The 16010-nt window shown below is 38.6% G+C and overlaps 1 protein-coding gene across 1 annotated transcript in view; it reads right to left on the reverse strand.

Moving 5' to 3' along the window:
• The window catches only part of LCP2 (lymphocyte cytosolic protein 2), a 325994-nt gene that overhangs the window by 96977 nt on the left and 213007 nt on the right, over nt 1-16010 (reverse strand). The window contains exons 10-11 of the mRNA XM_082256323.1: nt 3308-3388; nt 1425-1444 (exon numbers count right to left, since the gene is read on the reverse strand). Coding sequence (XP_082112449.1) covers nt 1425-1444; nt 3308-3388 — 101 coding nt within the window. The remainder of the gene's footprint in view (nt 1-1424; nt 1445-3307; nt 3389-16010) is intronic.

The raw sequence follows: 16010 nt of genomic DNA on the forward strand, positions 1-16010 counted from the left end.
TTTTCCCAAATATATTGGAAATATATTTGAAATGCTACAATTTTGGCCATATTCAATATATTTCAAAATATTTTTTCCCTAAATATAATGGAAATACATTTTTCTTCCATATGGGTACCTATTCTAACCTCCAGCCAAGAAGGGTTTGAGGAAAGTTTTTAAAATTTAGGGACCAGGTTAAATCACAGTAAGGGGGTCAGGCTCAAAGACCAGTAGCTATAGCAGGAGAGAGGATCACACTGACCAGCAGGATAAGTACACAAGCAGGTCACCCTGACAGATGATGAAGGCTTACCCAAGGCACAGGGTCTAAGCACTTACCAGAGCTCCTGATGGTGGAGATGGGTTTAGTTGCATGTTAGTACCAGGTCACGGTCCTCTAGATTGCTCTACCAAGAGGAGAGCAAGCCAGGAATCAGGCAAAAGCAAAGTCAGCAAACAAGCTGCTGCCTATACTGAAAGAAGCAAGGTATCGGCTGGAGAGTGGACAATAATCTGTCAAACAGGAAGTTCATGGGAGGAGCAAAGAGTTTAAGGTTCACCAGAAACAAGAGACAAGGCAAGATTGTCCAAAGGGTCAGACAGGGAGTTACCCAGCATCTCATGTGGCACAGCGAGAAGAGCTACAGCCAGACGCTGCAGATGTTTAGATCTGGACCCTGACAGGTTAAAGTGGAACTTTAGTTAGAAAATAAAGTCCTGTGAGATCAATTTAGGCTGGCCCTTATAGGGCATATCTATGTAAAACATTACAAATAAGTGCCTATACTGTTAAAATCCAATAATACTGTCTCACCCTGCTCTGCACATTCTCTGCTGCACTGTCCCGAAAATGTGCTGAAATGTGGAGGCCGATCTGCTGATAGCCTAAAGATATACTGCTGCTCAAGGGGTCTGGGCTTCAGCAAAATGGCAGCCTCCAGCAAGAAGAAACAGGAACAACGCTGGAGGAAATTTAGACCACATGCTAAATTTGATAGAAAAATGTTTAATGTGGAATATAGGTTCCTTGCTAAAGAGCATTATATTTTATCAGGCCATTATGGGTAAAATGATCTCTTTAAGTGTTTTAAGGAATCCTATTTTTTATTAATATTTAAAACAATTTTAAAAACATATTTCAATATGAATAAAAAACAAACATTCTAGAACCTTCACATTCTGTCTTCAGTCTGGAAATTCAAAAAAGAGTGGTCTTTGTTGCAATTAAAAAAACTGTTGCTTAGAAGGCAACAATTTCAAAGTTAACTTATAAATGCAAACTTTCACTTACTTAGAATGGATGATGGTGCTTGTGATAAGATAGCAAGAAGTTATCAACTGGTATTGTCTGTTTTTATGTTTTTTAATATTTTATATTCATTAATATTTTATATTCAATAAAATAGCTAAGAAAAAAAAATCAGCTTTATATGTATGCTTACCTTTATAGGTTCACTTTTTCCTAAAGAAAAAAAAATAAATATATATGTTAATATAAAATAAAAATATCTGTTAGTATTGAGGTAAAGCAAAAAAATGTATAATACTGAAGTTAAAGATGATATATTTGATCTGTGTCTAAAACAGTTTCTTTGTGGATTATCCTGTCTCTTTTGTCTGCAATACAGTGCACTTTCACCCCCTTCCTGCCCAGGCCAATTTTCAGCACTTTGAATTACAATTACGCAGTCATGCAACACTGTACCCATATGAAATTTGTTTAATTTTTTTCACACAAATAGAGCTTTCTTTTGGTAGTATTTATTGACCACTGTCTTTTCTTTTTTTTTTTTGCTAAATAAATGGAAAAAAAAAAAAGACTAAAATTGTTTTTTTTTTTCTTCATTTCTATTACACAATTTTGCAAATAAGCTTTCACCATAAATTTAATCCAAACTGTATTCTACTACATTTCTTTGGTGAAAATATCAAAAAATCTAAATCAATATCAATGTCTCATATTTAGTCTGGAAATATATAGAGTCTACAAATCATGGTGTGTGTGTGTGTGTGTGTGTATATATATATATATATATACACACACACACACAAACACACACATACATACATATATATATATATATATATATATATATATATATATATATATATATATATTGATCAGTCCTGATGTAGTGACGGCCTATCTCATTTCTTGAGGCCCAAAACGCCAGGACAGTACAAATATTACCCACATTACACATTTTGGACATTATACAGTCCAAGGTATTTAGTGAGAGGCATGGTGAGTTTTTTTAAGTTATACAATTTTTTGTGCCAGTTTTCTGGAAAATAAAGAACTTTTAAAAAACGGTCCCCAGTGCAGTACATCGTCATCATATAACTGGTGTGGTGGTGATCGAGGATACGCACTTGTGACAGTATGTAAAAGAAAAAAAAAAGTTACATTTTTTTTTAATACATTTATTTTTTCATTAAATACATTTTTTTTTAACACACCTTGACCAGAGCAATACAGTGTTACTATAGTAACATTGCACTACTCTGGGGAAGTGATTTTTTTTTTTTTTTTTTTACACATTGCTTGGACCAGTGAATTTCACTATTATACGTAACTGTTTTTACTAAATGAAATTGATTAATTCAGTGTGTATAGCTGTGATTTGTCACTAATTACATGGTACAGATGGGCTGTGATTGGCCCTGTCTGTACCATGTGACCAATCACAACTAGCAACATAATTCTACACAATGAATGGCATGAAAGGAAGCCATCCATTGTTTACAATTGTCATTTGATCTTCTGTGATTGGTCACAGCGATCACATGGTGCAGGTAGCAGCATTGTATAATGATCAGTCATTGGCTGGGTATGGTAGACACATCCGGTGATAGATCATGCTGCAGTGTAGCCCGTAGGGAACACGCAAGTCACATGTTACTGAAGGCAAATTGACTGTGCACTCTGCAAGGGCATTTGATCTAGAGCTTAGTAAATGAGGTAAAGCTTTACTTTGCAAAGAATACCCAATCACGTGCAAGGAAAAAAAAACAGCATTCCCTCATATTCTAAGCTCTGGAGCCAAATCCCTTGCAAAGTGCACAATATATTTGTCTTTAGTAAATCACCTGTAATGTCATCATTCACTATTTTCCCCATTATCTCTATAGCTACTTGTTATGTAAGAAAATGGTAAATGACATTTTTCCTGCTTATTACTGTTTTGCTGTTGCCCTTTCATTTCCGACCTTTCTTCAATGCATAATAATTACATTTGTCCTTAAAAATATCAAGACAAAAAGACTATCAAAATGTATCAATGATCAACTAACTTCAGAATAGTAACATAATTCTTGTACTGACCTGAAACAATGCTAGGTGTTCCTGTGTTTGGTTGTAATACCATTTTTGGCTTTTTTGTTCTGTCGATGCTTGGAGCTAATGCTATAACAAATTGTACAGTTAAACATACATTAGTTTTGTTGACCCATTACTATGACTTTAAGTAAGCAAGAAAAACTGATATTCCAAATATTATAACAAAAGGTTATTTCAGGTAACAAGTTAAATCAGTGCACTGACTCAAGATTAGCTCCAACAAATTACATTGTTAATGCTTTTAAACCTTGATCATTATAAACATATACTCTTCTTCCTAATTTGCTACTGTTCTATGTTACAGCCCTATCTCAGAAAGCAAGTCTATTAACTTTATTTTTAATTTTCCTATAAGGTAAGACTACATTAGAAAAATATTGGCTTTTGGGGGGTTTTTTTCACTAGGCATAAGACTGGAGCATTATTTCTATACAAATTACCCATTTATTTTTTATGTAGCCTTACTTAGAAAAATATAGAGCTACACTTGGGCATTAAGAAAAAAACTGCAATAATACCTCAAATATAGGCTTAATGAATACACAATCATTTCCTTTATACACATGATCTTTTTTTTTTTTTTTTTTTTTTTTTATTCTGATTTTATTTAAATTTTTCCTTTTACTAACACAAACATTTACACAGAAGACCTAAAAAACATATGACAAAAAAAACAAAAAAAACACAATAACTGTTCCCTTTCCCTCTTTTCCATTTTATTCACAATCCTCACACAAGATATATTGGACCTAACCATACACCTATATCTACACCATCCTAGACTCTAGCTCAATACCTATTCGAGCCAAAATATGCCTCTTATATAAGACACACTTATTAAGATGGAATATCCAGTCTGATATAGTCAAAGGTACGTGGGGAGATCCACTTAAAGGCAATTTGTCTTCAAGCCACAAACAGCGCACGTATGACAGTAATCCGCTTTGGTGGCTTTAGCAGTGAATTGTCAACATACCCCAATAGACATGTTAAAGGATCCACTGAAAGATCCACATCTAATATCCCATAAATTTTGCCCACAACCTCCTCCCAATACCTCTGGAGTGTTGGGCAGCGTCATAACAGGTGTATCAAGGACCCCAAATTGTCGCATCTGGAACAAGCCGAATCGGCTCTTAGACCAATAGAAAACAGAAATTCCTGGGGTGCTATACACCCTATGCAATATGGGTTAACCTGTTCGAAGGTAAAAGACACAAGGGGGAGACCCCAAAAAATCTTTTCCCAGACATTATCAGAAATAGGTCCAATATTCTGCTCCCACTTCTCCCTGGTTAAACTTGTGTAAAGTGCTCTCTAATAGAGAGTAGGTAGCGGAAATAATACCTTTAGTAGAGGTTGCCTGAACCACTCTCTCCAACACTGGCACTGGAGAAAACAAAACAGGGCAAGAAGAAAATTGGACATGAAGAGCATGGCATAGCTGCAAAAATTGGTAGAACCACCTCTGGTTCAAAGAAAATTCCCTTAAGAGATAATCAAAAGGTTTCAGTGAGGTTGGGCCTATGGCCACTCTCTTGTCCTCCCCCTAAAAGGAACACAACCCAAACAATGGTGACACATATTTACCACCAAGGAACAATCCCTGGCATCCTGTACAGGGCCCATTCACACAGGCATTTAGTCTGGGTTTGTCTGTTAGTTTTCCTCCAGATCCAGCCTGAACCACAATTACAGGTACAGTAAAACCTTGGATTGAGAGTAACTTGATTTGAGAGCGTTTTGCAAGACAAGCAACATTTTTTTTATAAACAAGCGATGTCTTGATATGCAAGTAGCCTCACGTCACAACTGAGTATAAAAGAGAAGAGAGGTGCCTCTAAGTGTAGCAAAGTGTTTACATTTAATGAAGGTACAACATTTAGCAAATCACATGGTTGATGATTAAAACAGGCACATCTAAGTATGCAGGCATCCAGGGTAATAGACATAGACCATCCTCCTCACCACCATCGATGTCATCCCTTCCACACTGCGCTCCACGAGTGCTTCAAGCCCCCCTTTAGATCGCTCTACTGCAGGGTAGTCTTCTCGGTCACGATTGCAGACTGACAATGGTGAGAGCCGACGGTGAGGAGGATGGTCTATGTGGACAGCTTTACCCCGGATGCCTGCATACTTAGATGTGCCTCTTTTAATCAGCAACCATGTGAGTTGCTAAATGTTGTACCTTCATTAAATGTAACCATATTGCTACACTTAGAGGTGTTTTTCTTCTCTTTTATACTCCGTAGCTCCTGCTGGATTTTGCTTCTAATCCCTTGTAGAGGCTGCCATTTGTGAATGGACATTTTATGATTACACAACCTATCACATTGCTATAATCTTTTTATATGGACTATAAACTGAAGGACTTATGAATAAATGGTTGTGGAATGAATCATCTGAGTTTTCATTATTTCTTATGGGGAATTTCGCTTTAATATAAGAGTGCTTTGGATTACAAGCATGTTTCTGGAACTAATTTTGCTCGCAATCCAAGGTTTTACTGTATGTCTATAAACGGTCAGATGTAAATGGACCTACATCCATTTTTACCCAAGTTGGTTTATGTCCAAAGGAAAAAATGAAAAAGGTTTGCTTTCTTTAAATTGTCTTCTTTAAATTGTCAAAAGAGGTTTTAAGGTGACAAACGTATACAAATATAATATGTTTCTTGTCTAAAAATTGACATAAACAGATTGGATATAAACATTTATTTATATCTGCTTATGTCCACAAAAATGTAAAAGAATGCAGAACTTTTTATTTTTTCCTGCAGAACTTATTCTGCCAGCAATGTTACAAAATATGGGCGCGAGCCTTCCTCCTCCAGCATCATTTTACTCTCAGACCGCATGAAGATGATGGCCCAGCTGGATGTGTGATTCCCCCACCTTCTTCAGACAGTGTTCCACCTCCTTCAAGCCTGTAGGGGTCATCCAAAAGATTTTCCTCCCACATAGCTTGGAAAAATATTAAAAAATGTCTAGGAATATGGTGGTCTAGGCTTCTTTGCACTATTAGTCTTCTGAGTTCTGGGACCTGGGTACCCTGTGTTTTAAAGATTGGAGCAGTTGCAGAGAGCCAACTATAGCTTGGGTCCAGGACCGGCTTCCTATCAGGGAGGGCAAGTCACCAATGTAGAGTAAATAAAAGCAAAAACCAAACCAATACCAAAGCAAAAACCAAATAGTAAAAGAACAGATTAGGGAGGGGTGGAGACTTGCTTTATCTATGGTAGTTGTAGTTTAGTAAAAGCCAATCTAGGTAATTTTCCCAGCCACAAAAGGAATATAATGATGGTATAAATAGTATGAACTATATGTAGGGGGATCCAGGTCAGGACTTGTCTGAACAGGTAATTTAATTTAGGGGAAAAAAGCATTTAAATAAAATTTACCCTTCCTACCAGCAAGATGAGAGCAGTCCAAATTTCCCATTTAGATTTAAGTTGAGTGATAAGATATTAAGATCCTGGACAGATTGAAGATCAAGGGAGGCATGAATACCTAGGTTTTAAATAGCTAAAACCCATTGGAGGGGGGTAGTACTAGCTGCATGAGGCATATGCCAATCTTTAGGGAAGGGTGGAGATTTGGATCAATTTATTTTTTATACCAGAGGAGGAGCCATATTCGTTTAATGTATATAGGGTGGAAGAGAGGGAAGACTGGGCATCGTTCAAGTACAATAACACGTTATCTGCCTCCAATGACCAAACCCGCAAATCTCAGCTGACTGGATCAGTGTGAATGAGGTTAGCCAAAGTCTCGATGACCAAGGTAAAAAGACCAGGAGATGGGGACAACCCTGTCTAGTCCCCCTATGTAGAGGAAAAAGAGTTCAAAGTATTTTTAGCAAAGATACAAGCTGTAGGGGCCAAGTATAGAAGGCCAATCCATTGGATAAAGTTAGGTCCAAAACCAAATTTAACTAGGGTCGCTCAAAGTAACAGCCACTCCATTGAGTCAAATGCCTTTATTAGCATCCAAAGAGGCAATGACTCTGGTATCCACATTATCATAGGTAGCCGATAAGTAGTAATTATTCTCTGAAGGTTGATGTCTGTTCCTTTACCCGGGAAGAACCCAGGTTGGTCTTTATAAGCCAGGGAAATAATAACTGAATTCAGTCTAGCAGCCCAAATCTTCAAGATTTTCACATCTATATTCAAAAGTGAAATTGAACAGTAGGAGGAGCACCTATCAGGATCTTTCCCTGGTATATGAATCACAACTATAATAGCCTCCCTAATGGAGGGAGGGAGAGCCACAATTTTGAAAGCATGTTTGAGTGTTACAAGTAAGCAAGGGGCAAGGATATCAGCTTATTGTTTGTAATACTCCACAGGGAGCCCATCTTAACCAGGAGTCTTACCAGACTGCATAGACGTGAACATTTAGAGCAGCTCACCTTGGGAGATGTTCGCTTCCAGCACAGATTGCTGAGCAGGTAAAAATAACAGTGATATCTTTCTTGCTGTCCTACATTATTTATGTAGCAACCATAAAATATGAGATAATGTGCAAGATGATTATTTGACCAGTGTATATTCTAGAATCTTATGGATAGGTTGGCATACCATGGTGCAAAGTTGGCTCCAATAGTGGTGACAGTTTTCTGTAGGTAGAAAGTGTCAAGAAACCGAATGTAATTGTCCTCCAGTGCAAACCATGTGCACTGAGAATTTAATAGTAGGAAAAAAATAAATAATGGAAAGAAATTTGTCATAAGCTGTAAGTCCTGCTAGATGTGGTATAGAAGTGTACCGTGAACTGACATTAAGGATAACCTGATGTACCCAATCCCAGCTTTATTACTTAAAGTGGTTCTAAAGGCTTACTCATTCTATGCATGAAGGTAAAAAAAACCTTATCTGTGCAGCAGCCCCCCCAGCCCTCCTATTACTTACCTGAGCCCCATCTTGATCCAGCGATGTGCACGAAAGCCTTGGCTTTTTGGGGACTCTTCTTCCTCATTGTCTGAGACAGCAACGAAAGCCATTGGGTCCCGCTGCTGTAAATCACAGCCAGTGCCACGGCTCTGTGTGTGAATTGACCAACAAAGCTGCAGCTCGGGAAAAGGCCTTCTTGGGTACCCCCATTGCAAGCAGGTTGCAGGAGGAAAGGGGCCATGAGCACCAGCAGGGACCCGCGAAGAGGAGGATCAGGGCTGCTCAGTGCAAAACCATTGCATGACATACGGTAATTCAAAAAAACAAAAAGCCTTTAATATCACTGTAGTGTGCCTAGTAAGTGACTGGAACCTTTAACGACTTCTATACTGCGTACTTTAACCCCCTTCCTGCCCAGGCTAATGCTGGCCATACACCTGCCGAAAATTCTTCATTTGGTCCGATCGTCCATTTTTCGTCCAGTTAATGGGCACAAATAGAAAATCGTTTTCAACTTTTCAGAGCCGAAAAATCGAAAGAACAGTTTTGAAAATCTTTCCCGGCCGAAGGATAAACGAACGATAAATTGAAAGGTTAATGTATTTCTCGGCCGACCTGTTTGCACTCGGTATATGTGACAATCTGAATTAATTTATGTCCATTGAACGATTTATCTTTCAAAATTAATTAAATGATGGCACGATCGTCTGCTCTCATTTCATTTTTCGAAAATTAGTTCGTCCGATATTTCGGCTAGTGTATGGCCAGCATAATTTTCAGCTTTCATCGCTGTCGCACTTTGAATGTCAATTGTGCGGTCATGCAACGCTGTTCCAAAATGACATGTTTATAATTTTTTTTGAGACAGATAGAGCTTTCTTTTGGTGGTATTTAATCACCACTTGGTTTTTTATTTTTTGCTAAAACACTTTGAAAAAAAAAAAGTTTGTTTCTGTTAGTATATTTTGTAAGTATATTTTGTAATTAAGTGTGCTGATGAGGCTGCACTGATGATCACTGATAAGCCAGCACTGAAGGGCACTGATGAGATTGGACTGATGAGAAGGCACTAATATACAGCACTGATGGGCACTGATAGGCTGCACTGATGGGCACTGATAGGCCGCACTGAAGGGCACAGATTTGCGGCACTCATAAGCAGGCACTGAAGGGCACGGAACGGCAGCACTGACTGGCATCACTGATGGGCATTGATTGGCATCATTGATGGGTAGTTACTGGCAACACTGATGGGCACTAATTGGCTTTGCTGCTGGGCACTGAATGGCATTACTGCTGGGCACTGTTGGGGCTGCACTGATAATCAGTGCCCTGATTATCTGTGCAGGTCTCCTACATGAGGAAATGGCGTTGATCAGCTTTCCACTGACAGTGTGTGAGGAGAGGAAAGCCAATAACTGGCATTTCCTTGGTTACATGTGATCAGCTGTGATTGGACACAACTGATCACACTGGTAAAGAGCGTCATCATCGGCTCTTTACCGAGATCGGGGATCCCCTGTGTCCTGGGCGTTCAATCACTGCGAGAGTGGTACGATGTCATATGATGTCATCCCAGAATGAGAGAGCCACCTTGCACCTGTCATTTTAACATTTGGCAGGCGGGAGGTGGTTAATGTATGCAGGAAGTGTGACCACCATGGGCTGTAGGAAGAAATGTATATATTGTGATATACTCAGGGCCGTCTTTAATATTGATTAGACCCTGGGCAAAATTTTCTTGGGCCCACCCAAATTCACTTAACTATTTTGCAGGCAACGCAGGCTCAGGGGGCAGCTGCTTTGGGCCACACAACAATGATGAGGCCCAAGGCAGCTGCCCCTTTTGCACTGCCTTAAAGATGGCCCTGGATATACTGTCTGTTAACCCATCTACTTTGGCAATGATGGGACGCCCTGGGAATTTATGGAATTTAGGGAAGTGGTGGAAATAGAAAGTACTGTAGTAGACCCACAAGAGGAAGGTTTTTTTATTTTTTGGGGTTTTTTTGTTCAATATCCCTGTTTTACATGCTTTCTTATTTATGTAGTAATGATCAGCTCTGTGTTTTCCTTCAGAGATTTTAGTGTTTTGATTGTTTGTATATCTGTCTTTATAGTTATTTTACGTTTTTTTCCATAGAATTCTTTTTTTTTTTTTTTGTAAATTCAGTTTTTACGTGTTAAGAGAAGAAGCTGGACTGAAGGATATATCCATAAAGGGACTATTGTGAAGCATGCCCGACCACTGGAGTTCTGGCTGAAACCCTTCCTCAGTAATGCATGGAATGTGTTTAATGCTATTTGGTCACTGGGTCATATCCTATCTTCCACATGGCATACAGTAGTTTGGTTAACTGATAATGTCTCTGTTGTCCTTCTCTATACTTAAGAAACTATCCATATCCTAATAAAGGTTTGCAAATCCTTGTAAAGCTAAAATAATTTGAGTCCTACCATAGGTACATTATTCAGCAACTTTTGTAACAGAGGTTATAAAAATATAAAGAGATTGTTTACATCTTGTTTTTTTTTTTGCTTTCCCTTCCATCTTTGAATGTCTAAAACTGTTATTCTTCTTTTTTTTCCCTTGGGGAGTTGACCCTAAAATGTTCCTTACTGTATGCTGACTGTTTTTCTGTAATTTCTGGCATTGTAACATGACCAACTACAGTCTGTTTCTTCAAGTTATCTGTTGCTAGAATTCAGAAAGGATTAGAGATTTGGGTATTAAAACAACAGTCTCTTTTGACTGATGCATTGTGGAGGTTCTTGTTGTTATATGGATTTGTTAGGGTTTTCTTTATCTTTATTTTTCCTTGTGGATGGCTCCCTACTTCCATTTGTTGGATATTGGCTTGATGAGGCTACGTTTTTGGCTCCTATAGGTTGGTTCTTGCAGACCCCCTATTTCCTGATTACTTTTGTTATTGTGCGTGCTTGGTGTGTTATTCACATTTTCTGGATGTATTCTTTATTGTAGAGGGTTGATTGTTTAGATTTCTTTTTTGTTATGGTTGTAATTGGTATTTGTGTCCCTCTTTTTTTTCCTATGATGCATTGGGGGGAATCAATGACTTATTTATGCTGTGTGCCTTTACTTTGCTCTCTTCTCCATTAATAATACGTCTCTTGTGTTTTATTATTTTCCATTGATCCAGTCATATTGATAATGTCTCTCCTAACTGTGTTTTGTTTGTAAATAAGTGTATTGTCTTCAAATGCTAGAGCTGGTTCACACTGAGGCGACACGACTCCTTACTACTTCGGGGGCGACTTGTGCATTACATTGCACCACGACTTCGGAGCGACTTGCAGGGACTTCACATAATGGAAGTCTATGCAAGTCGCTTCGAGGTCGCCCCGAAATAGTACAGGACCCTTTTTCTAAGTCGGAGCGACTTGTGTCGCTCCTATTAGAACGGGTCCTGTAGCGGTCAATGGACCGTGAGGGAGCGCGACTTGTCAGGCTGACAAGTCGCCTGACAAGTCGCGCTAATGTGAACCGGCTCTTAGCGTACTTGGGAATTGGTTGTTTACACAAATGGTGGCTTGGAACATCTTCAAACTTCTGAAGATTGTCTAATAGTTCTTACAGTATATGGTGGTTGTGTTGCTCTTCATCATGCTTTCCCTTTTCATGCACAGGATCTCCATCCATTGTGCAGTGCAGAGGAAACACTTTTTCCATTGTTTTCCCATAGGTTTTGGTCCAGAAATGAATATTGTTTAGTGTTAAAGGGCAGGTTCACCATTTAAAAAAAATAAACATGTTTTTGCAGTATAAAAATTTGCATTTATTATTTTTATTATCAGGAGTCTGCAGAGCATTGCACCCGCGATCAGCAGACTGTGGGCGCAATGTCAGACTCCTGCAGACACAGGATTCTGCCTATACCTCTTTACCACCGGTGCCCTCGTAGTTTATTGAGAACTACAAGCCATCTGTAACGGACATCTTGACAATAGAGGTCTTCACCAGTCAAACGGCATAGGGTCAAGCCCAGTGGCATATGATGTTGTACACCCGCTGTTGATCCCTGGTATGATGTGTTTTGCCTGCCTCACTCTAACTTTTGTGAGTATATCTACTTTTAATAAAACATGTTGTTTTAGCTTACTACTTTGTTCTTTCTCCTAGCTAATATTTTTTTGAGGTTCTGGCTTTGGATAACCAGTGAAGGACCGTGGTGGCGGTGGAGTCAGTGGTATCCTGAGTGGTGGCCCCTCAATTGGATGATTTCTTTGTTGATCTCTTATCATTTGGAGAGCATAACTGTTTGATAAGGGAACTGGCACACTTGTCTGTGAGGTGGTTTGGGATTCTTCCACGTGGATTTTCATAATTTTCAAGATTTCACATTTCAATTTTTATATATTTCTCCTTGAAGTTTTTTACTTTGTTATGCATAAGTGAATTATATGTTACAGGACTGCTATTTCACTATTTATTTCACCATACTATTTTAAAGGAGGTAGCACTTTTCAAGGGAATTAACCTCTGGTTTTAGTCAAGGTGCTGAAATTACACATTGCAAAAAATATCCAATCAATTGCAAGGAAAAAAAAAGTTTATCTTGCACATGATTATACAATGGAAGGGTATAGTGCAACTTCCCTTGCAAAGTGGACAGTGTATTTGCTTTTAGTAAATCAACCCCAAAGTCTTCATTTACATTCACAAATTTCAAATGGAATCAGTCAGGCCAGTCGTTGCTTCCTCTATGTAGGCATCTGTGGATATCAAAGATGTAAACTTATCCCCATCTTTTCAGCGCAACAATGCTACCTTCACTTTGCAGGGAGAATGCAACATTACCACTTTATTGTAGTTCCTTTTGATCTGTCCACTGCATCATGGGTCCTTATCAGGGTTCTGTACTTCCTCGGCTTACTTCACTGGGCTTCTTCATAGTGGGATACCTGGAAACCTTCTCCTGAGAGGGCAGGCAGCTTGTCCTGGACACCCTTTTGATGCAGGGGACTTGGGCGCTGGAGAAAGCTTGTCTTCCTATGAACATACTTGAACCCTGAGTGATTCAGTTATCCTTTCAGCACTGGGCCTCTCTGATGAGTCATCCACTCCTCATTCAGTTAAACAGTTCTACAAGGGTGCCATTTGTTAACCATTAGGGAGGAACCAGAACCAACCAGGTTTGGCTTCACTTTACAGCCCTGTCTGCAGTGCAGATTCTAAAGCTGGATACACACTATCCAACTTTTGAGGTTAGATTTCCTTCAGATTTACCTTTTCTATGTAGTGCAAGGGCCTGCCAGATTGCATACAAATTGAAAGTGTTTAGGTTTGACCTCATATTATATGGTTTTGGTAAGTCTAAAGGAAAAAGTCTTCAGAAAATCTTATAGTGTGTATGGCCCATAAGCGTGAACATTTGGCAGGTGGATTTTCTCATCAACATCTGAATATAAGGGAGTGGTCTCTTCATCCAGAGGGGTTTCAAGACCTCTGTAGCAAATGAGCAATGCAGGATTTGGACCTCCTGACTTCCAGATTGAACAGAAAACTGAGCAGGTTTGTTCCACTAGGTCTAGGGACCCTTTAGCTACAGCAGTCAATATCCTGGTGACTCCTTGGGATTGGTATACCTGATCTATGCTTTCCCACTCTGACGCTATTAATAGGTTTATGATCTACCAGAACACCTAGATCCTTTGTGACCATTAACTCCTCCAGCTGTTCTCCTAGAATGCATAACATGTATGATGCCTGCATGTTTTAAGCCCCTGAATGCACAATTTTACATTTATCAACATTAAAATAGCTGCCCAATTGAATAGTGTATTGAGGTCAGCTTGTAAATTGGAGACATTCTGTAAGAACATAACTCCACTACATAACTTTGCTGTCTTTTGCAAACACTGAAATAGTACTTTTAATCTTAAACACTATATCTCTTATGAATAGGTTAAAAAGTAAGGGTCACTACACTGATCCTTAGAGTACACCATTAATAACAGACCATTCTGTGTATCAATTATTCATCACTACTCACTGAAAACAGTCTTTTAACTAGTTTTCTATCCATCTACAGGCAGAACTTTCCAAGCCTTTACACTTTATACTATGCATTAGCCATGCATGTGGAATTTTATTAAATGCTATTGCACAGAACAAATATGCTATAGTTTTCAACCACTCTTTTGTCTAGGTTTTTGCTTGCTTCCTCACAAAAAGAAAGCAGATTTTTTTTACCACTTTTTTCTTTTCAATCCATGCTGGCAATTGCTTATAATTATGTTTTAATGCAAAAACGCATACATTTGTAGACTGAAAGAAGGGAAAAAATTGTTTAAAAAGTGACAGAAAACAAGAGAAAAAATAAATTAAAAACACATTTAAAAGCTGATAGTAAAGTTTCCAAAGAAGAGAAGAAATCACTTGCACCACAAAAATCACCAAGCAGTCAGTTCTCAATAGAAGCACAGCTCCTGTTTTGAAAACTCCACTTTTTTACAATACCAATGATGCAAGCTCAGTATGAGTTGAACACCTAGTTAGGATATCCATTCTCTAAAACGTCCTCTTGCACACAGGTTTGTGTCACCCCAAACTGATCATCAAAAACATAACTATTGGCTAGTTTATTAGGCTTAGAAGATGTTGCAAAAGTGGGGAGGAAATAAGTTTAAAGGCTAAAGAACTACAAGAAAGAAATAAAGAAGTGGATGGTAGTTCTGAGTGGATGGTAGACCGGGCCTATATTATAAGGTCAAGCAAAAAAACAAAGGTATAAGTTATAGAATAATACTCATCTGGAGAACCAAGAAATGTAAAGGATGGATAGCATATATTTCTCCACCAGTAATAGTGTGGAATGCTGATTTTATACAATAACATATGTACAGTACTGTGTGTGTATATATATATATATATATATATATATATATATATATATATATATAGTATGCGGGGAACAAGCACAAAGCTCCCAACAGTCTCTCAGGCACAGATACCAAATCCAAGAAGGTAGTGACAAAACGGTGCAATGTTTATTTGTGATGTTTACAAGTCTATATACAGGTGCTGTATAGTGACTAAGGACACAAAAAGGAACAATAATTGCAAAACAAAAACCTAACCATGTCTCTGCACTAACTATACCAAACTACAGGCCCTCACTACCAGGCTGAGCAAGCCTACAGCTTGTTAGCTTCCACATATATAGCTTGTTACCTTTTTGTTTCCTTTTGCCAACATTTTGCTCCCACAGACAGGAGTTGTCTGATTCCCAGCCCAAGAGCACTGGCTGTATGTCCAAGACCTGAACTAGATTGTGGATCCGAGATCCCTCAATGTGTATGAGAGGAGCCTGGGAGATGCATAAACCTCGAAGAGGACTTTTCCCTGGTCTCTCGGGGTGCTCTGTTACAATATGCACTGCTCAAAAAAATTAAAGAAACACTTTGAAAACACATCAGATCTCAATAGGGAAAACATTCATGCTGGATATCTATATTAATATGGACTGGGTAATGTGTTAGGAATGAAAGAATGCCACATTTTTTGGTGGAAATGAAAACTATCAACTTGCAGAGGGCTGAATTCAAAGACACCCCCAAAAATCTAAGTGAAAAAATTATACAGCAGGCTAGTCCATTTTGCTGAAATTTCATTGCAGCAACCTAAAATGGTACTCAGTATTTTGTATGGCCCCCATGTACTTGAATGCATGCCTGACAATGTTAGAGCATGCTCCTAATGAAATGACGGATGGGGTCCTGGGGTTTTTCCTCCCAGATCTGGACCAGGGCATCACTGAGCTCCTTAAC

This window comes from Pelophylax lessonae (genome assembly GCF_965119305.1).
Source record: "Pelophylax lessonae genome assembly, chromosome: 4".
In the NCBI taxonomy this organism is placed as follows: Eukaryota; Metazoa; Chordata; class Amphibia; order Anura; family Ranidae; genus Pelophylax; species Pelophylax lessonae.